This window comes from Egretta garzetta, unplaced genomic scaffold (assembly GCF_000687185.1).
Source record: "Egretta garzetta isolate BGI_Z169 unplaced genomic scaffold, ASM68718v1 scaffold51, whole genome shotgun sequence".
Lineage (NCBI taxonomy): Eukaryota > Metazoa > Chordata > Aves > Pelecaniformes > Ardeidae > Egretta > Egretta garzetta.
The window spans coordinates 1,830,066-1,835,253 of NW_009258549.1; the positions used below are offsets into that span (position 1 = coordinate 1,830,066).

Consider the following 5,188-nt stretch of genomic DNA (forward strand, 5'->3'; position numbering starts at 1 on the left):
GAAAGCCCGGCGCTTTTGACAGCTTCCTTCCTGCTAGCTGCAGCTAGGGCAGCCCGTTAATGGAGCACGTACTTTGTTTTGCTGCTTGAGAAGCAAATGTCATGGGAATTTCTAGAAGGCGAAGTTGGGGCCTTTTTTTCCCTTTTTTTTTTTCCCCTTTCTTTTTTTGGGTCCCATCTGCACTGAAGCTAAACAAACCCCCCTCCTCCCTCAAGAGTATTTCTAGAGAAAAAGTCAGGCTGCTTTTGATCAGCGCTGACCACACAGACAAATAAACAAACATGGCCATCCAGGCCGTTCCTGGCAGCACCCATACCAAAGAATTTCTCTCCTATCTGAAACTGGAGCTTTTATACAAGCTTGGATGCCACACAATGGAGCAGGGGGGAGGATTTCACCCAGGCTTCAGAATAAGGCGTAAGACAGGACAGAGCTCCACTGATGTCCCTGTACCCAGCAGCTCTCCCGAGCTGCCCACCTGCAGCGGCCGGAGAAGGGGCTGCCCTTTCCCAGTGGCCATGCGTGAGGGCAATGGGCCAAGGCAAGAGATGAATCTAAAGAATTTTATGAGACGGCAGATTAAACAAAAGTATTCCTTCTCCTTTTCTGCTCTCGGGGTGAGAGGTCAGGAGCGGGCTGGAGCAGTGGAGAAAGGCCACAACCGGAGATGAAAGGTGTTAGATAAAAGGAGGAATCCCCAGAGAAAGAACTTTTGTGCTGGGCATAACCGGACGGGGAAGGGCGCCGGGGATGTTTCTAGTAGCAGGAAACGCGTCCCCACTTCATGCTAAGCCAGGACGGCTGGGAGCCAAGGGCAGACAGTGCGTGTGAAGGAATGTGCCGGCAACTTCCAGGGGGGTCTCTCCCCCTCACCCTGCCTCCCCCTGTGTCAAGGAGGCCGCTGAAGACTACGTTGTGCAATCATGTTGGCAAGGCGGGGGCTGTATGTGTGGGCAGGGGAATAAACATGGATGGAAGGAAACTTCCTGGCAGCTAGTGGAGGAGTTGTGGGGGTGGCATGGATGCTGAAAACCCCTGAAACAAAAACTTCCTCAGCCTGCAGACATCTGATCCCCAATGGAATGGATTAAAACAAATAAATCTTTCCTGATCCCTCCCAAACCTCTGGTTTTCCTGATCTCTCCCAAACACTACCTTTGGTCTCTCTTTGATCTTGACTTGGTGTCTTCCCATCAGCGCTTACGCTCACATCTCCTTAAGTGGCTACCTCCCAAAAAACAAAGCAAAACCAAGCACGTTCTCAGCACACGAACCAAACTTCTGCCTTGAAAAGGATGCCCCAGACTATGAAGATCTAAGCAAAAATTTCTCCTTTACCCCTACCCATTTGCAGCCATCCTACTCACAGACACTGCCTAGGGATGGGGTTTTAGCCAAGGGGATAATGGTCAAGACCAGATACAGGCATCACTCCGAGAGCGGAGGACGTGGCGACAACCCCCAGGCCCTCCTGCAGAACAAAAACTTCATCATGTTTGTATACAAGGCTCCAGAACGAATTGCTGGAAGCCGGCCCTTGCCCGCAGCCTCAATCCTGCCTGCACCTACGCCACCAGGGCTGAAAGACAGGCAGAGCCTGCAGACAAATGTGTGCACACAGCAGGCTGTGCCAGCAGCTCCCTCACCATCTGGTGGGAGAGCACACCCAGCGTGTCATCAAACCTGCATAACTCGGGAACTTTCAGCCTCTTTTTAAGGACCTTTCTTCACATGCTCACACTCTGTTTGCCATTTTCCAGTCATCTCAGATTATCCTCTTGTAATCGCAGCTAATTCGATCTACTGGAAGGCTCGGAACAATTATAGGAGTTAAGCTAATAACTCTACTCTCTCCTCCTTAGGGTGGGTGCTACCAGAGCCTTGCCTGCATCTATTAAGATTTACACACTTTCTGACCACTGCAGAAACAACCTCACCCTCTTCAGCTTCTTCTCACCAGCACCCTCGAGCCACGCAGCCTTTGGGCTTGCAACACGTAGCCCTGCTTGGGAGCCAGCAGCCACCCTCCTTGGCCTGGGGCGTATCTGTGAGCACGCCACCGCCAAGGAGAGCACCGGAGGCCCTCATGCTCAGCTCGTGGAAGCTGCAAGTCATGTTTGTGGGCGCCAGCTGGGTGGACACGCCACCACAGCACAGGCAGAAAGATCTCCTTGGGAAAGAGGGGGAGGGAAAAAGCTGTTTCCACTTCCTTCTCCTTCCGGCACAACAGGCTGAGGGAACGGCAAGGAGCATCTCCTCTGGGCTCAACAAAATGACAGCTTGCTCAGGAGATGGTTCACACTTTGCTGGACAACTTGAGGAGCTTCCTGTGCTAGCCTCCGCTCTCAGAGCAGGGCTTCATGTGCAGAGGGGGAGCAGCTCCATCTGTTTGATATGCGAGTGAAAATTAAGTGCTTTCTTCCCCATAAGACAGCAGCAGGATGCCCTGACTCTGTAGACTGAGCTGCTGTTTACAAGGAGAGCCAACAGAGGTGAGCACAGTCATCAGAGGAGTTTTTGCCTTTCTTAAACTACCTAATCACTGACACAGGGGAAAAAAAATAAATCATGTAGACCAAAGCCGTGGCCTTCTCCAGTCACTCTGCTCCTCCCTGGAAACAAGGCAGCACAGGGAACACACCCAACAGGCATGTAAAATCCTAGTGTAAGCACCAAGCACTTGTCAAGAGCAGTATGTGTGCTCCTGTTGCTTATGCGTGTTCTCTGACCTGGCTTCTACCTGTCCAAAACAAATCCCACGTTATCTACTTGTGCTGCGGCTTAAGGACAGAACATTATCACCCAGCAAGAAATCTTGAACAAGGAAGGGGAAGAGAGGACGGGCTGGCTGCAGGAAGAACCATGTTCAAGAGCAGAGCAGACTGGGGCTTGTTACTTCATGTTCTGGCCCTGAGCCTGAGCAGCCCATGCACGCAGTAAAACGCTGCTGCAGGCTCCTCGAAGCCAGGCAAGCATTTACATTGACAGATGCCTGCAAGGGTTAGAGGACATCTTTCTGCAGAATTAGAGGTGGGGGGTGCTGAGCACAAGCAGCAGAGCTGGAGGAGAGACAAGCAGCGAAATCCACCTACTGATCATGTTCCTGATCCCTCAGGTCACTCCAGGCACTGGGCTTCCCCTGCCATGCAGGCACGCCTCTCCCCAGGGAGGGACCTTCTCTGCATCACCAGCAAAAGAAAGTCTGTGCTCTTCTGGCTCCTACCTCATACTCAATAGCAAGGTCCGTGTGATCATCAATGTCCACTTTGGCCATCAGCACCTTCCCCTCCTGCTTGGCCACCATCTTCTCTAACCTGGGGCCTAGGATCTTGCAGGGGCCACACCACCTGATGGAAAAAAAGGAGAGGGGACATTAGAGGAGGCAAGCACAGCAGCAGCTGTGGAAGGCTTGCTGGTACACCAGTGCCTCTACCACCAACGTTCCATTCGAGAGCCAGCCTGGATACACTATTCTTGAACCACAGCTTAGAACAAGCTCTCTCACACAGAAGTTGTCCAAGGGTTTTTTTTTCTGTGCGTGCGGCAGTGGTGGGAGCTGAGTGGAAGAAGAGGTCACCATTCAGCATTCACAGTACTTTTGATGTCATTTTGATCACACCGCAGTCTGCTCTGTCAGCCTTGGTGGTCCTCCTGCCCCCTCTTCTTGGCCGTTCATCCCTACCCTGCTTTGTGTCCTTGCTGGTGCGTACATGCAGAGCTGTGACCTTGCTGACCACAAAGCTGCCCTAGAGCAAGCATCGCTGCCGGGTGCAGGGGTCCCAGCCCACATTCAAATCCGTTTATGCCAATCATCAGACCATAGACTTCCCCTCTGCACTCATTGCAGGGTTTACAGAAATTCCCCTTCAGCTGCAAAACTCGCGGAGGCATCGCATCTGTTCAAAGACAGACCACCTATTCCAGACCCAGGTGCAGCAACAGCAGACTTTGCGAGGCCCTGTAGGCAGAAAACACCCCCTGCATCCTCTTACTGCACCAGCTAGGATGGCGTGAACCTACTCAGTTCATGGAAAACATGAGTTAAAGTTCCAAGTGCCTTTTTCTTTTAAAATTGAAGCTCTGATAAACTTTGTTCCTCCTCAGCCTCCCTCTGTATCATGTTCCAGGCTTTCAGTTATTTGTCCTCTCCTCCCTGGATGATCCCAATTAATGCTCATTTTGGTTTGTCAGTTTAATCTATTTAGAGCAGAAGTTTTGGGGCTGTTTCATACTCTGTTTGCCCAGACTCATCCACAACAGGCTCACATGACAGCACTGTGCGACTACCACGAAAGTATGTGAGAAAACAAAGAAAATCAGTATCGTTAATCCAGCAGATAACATCTAGGAATATTTTTACTGGCAAGAGGATGACAACGTTTTTATTGATGACAAATGCTGCAGTTGGTATCACGTGGCTGTCGTTAATACATAAAGGCAGTTGCTGGCAAAAGCCCTGCCTCAAGAGCACACAGCGTAAGAAAACTGGAAAGACACAATGTGACAGTGCAGGGGTATACCAAGTGCAGTGTTCTCCCATGGCTGTTAACATCACTTAGTGTTTTTAAGAGGACATTTAATCCACAAAGCTAAAAAAGGGAGATATCAGTGCTTTTTCTTGAGGTGTCTTTTGCAGGATGATGCAACACTGGGGCCAGGGTGACACCTAGGCACTTGGGAGGTGCAGCTATGTCACCGTGGGGAACACCTCCCTGGCACTTGTGTTTTACGCTCCTGCAGGGTGTAGCTACACTTACAGTGGTACAACCTGATGAGTGAAACCTCTATGGATTGCGCTGTAGGGGCAGAAGCACCTTTTAACACCAGGCACCCGGCAGGGCGGTCGGCAGCTCCGTGGCTTGGGAAGCCTTCAGGCACACTCCCATCCCCAGTGTGCCCAGAGTGCCACCGTGTCAGGAAAGCAGCAGGGACACACCTGCACATGTGACAGCAGAAAGGGGTGCAAGAGCTGTAGGGGGAAACTTACTGCGCGTGGAAGTCCACCACAACAGGTTTGGGGTTGTTCACCACCCGGTCCTGGAAGTCGCTGCCATCCTGCACGTTGAAGGTGCTCCTGCAGCCTGCTGAGGTGCTGAAGGTCCTGCCGGGAGGTGCTGCGGGGGCACGCAGTGCCAGGGGGCCCTGTGGGGGCAGCGGCCTGGGGGTGAGGGAGAGGAGCCGCCGGAGC

General features: G+C 52.0%; 1 protein-coding gene across 1 annotated transcript in view; it reads right to left on the reverse strand.

The window, feature by feature from the left end:
• Positions 1 to 5,187, reverse strand: part of TXN2 (thioredoxin 2) — a gene marked incomplete at its 5' end in the record, with an annotated part of 8,587 nt that extends 3,400 nt beyond the window's left edge. Inside the window, 2 exons of the mRNA XM_009647716.2 lie at positions 3,224 to 3,347; positions 4,988 to 5,187. Of these exons, the coding sequence (XP_009646011.1) occupies positions 3,224 to 3,347; positions 4,988 to 5,187 (324 nt within the window). The remainder of the gene's footprint in view (positions 1 to 3,223; positions 3,348 to 4,987) is intronic.
• Between the last annotated feature and the right edge of the window lies 1 nt (position 5,188).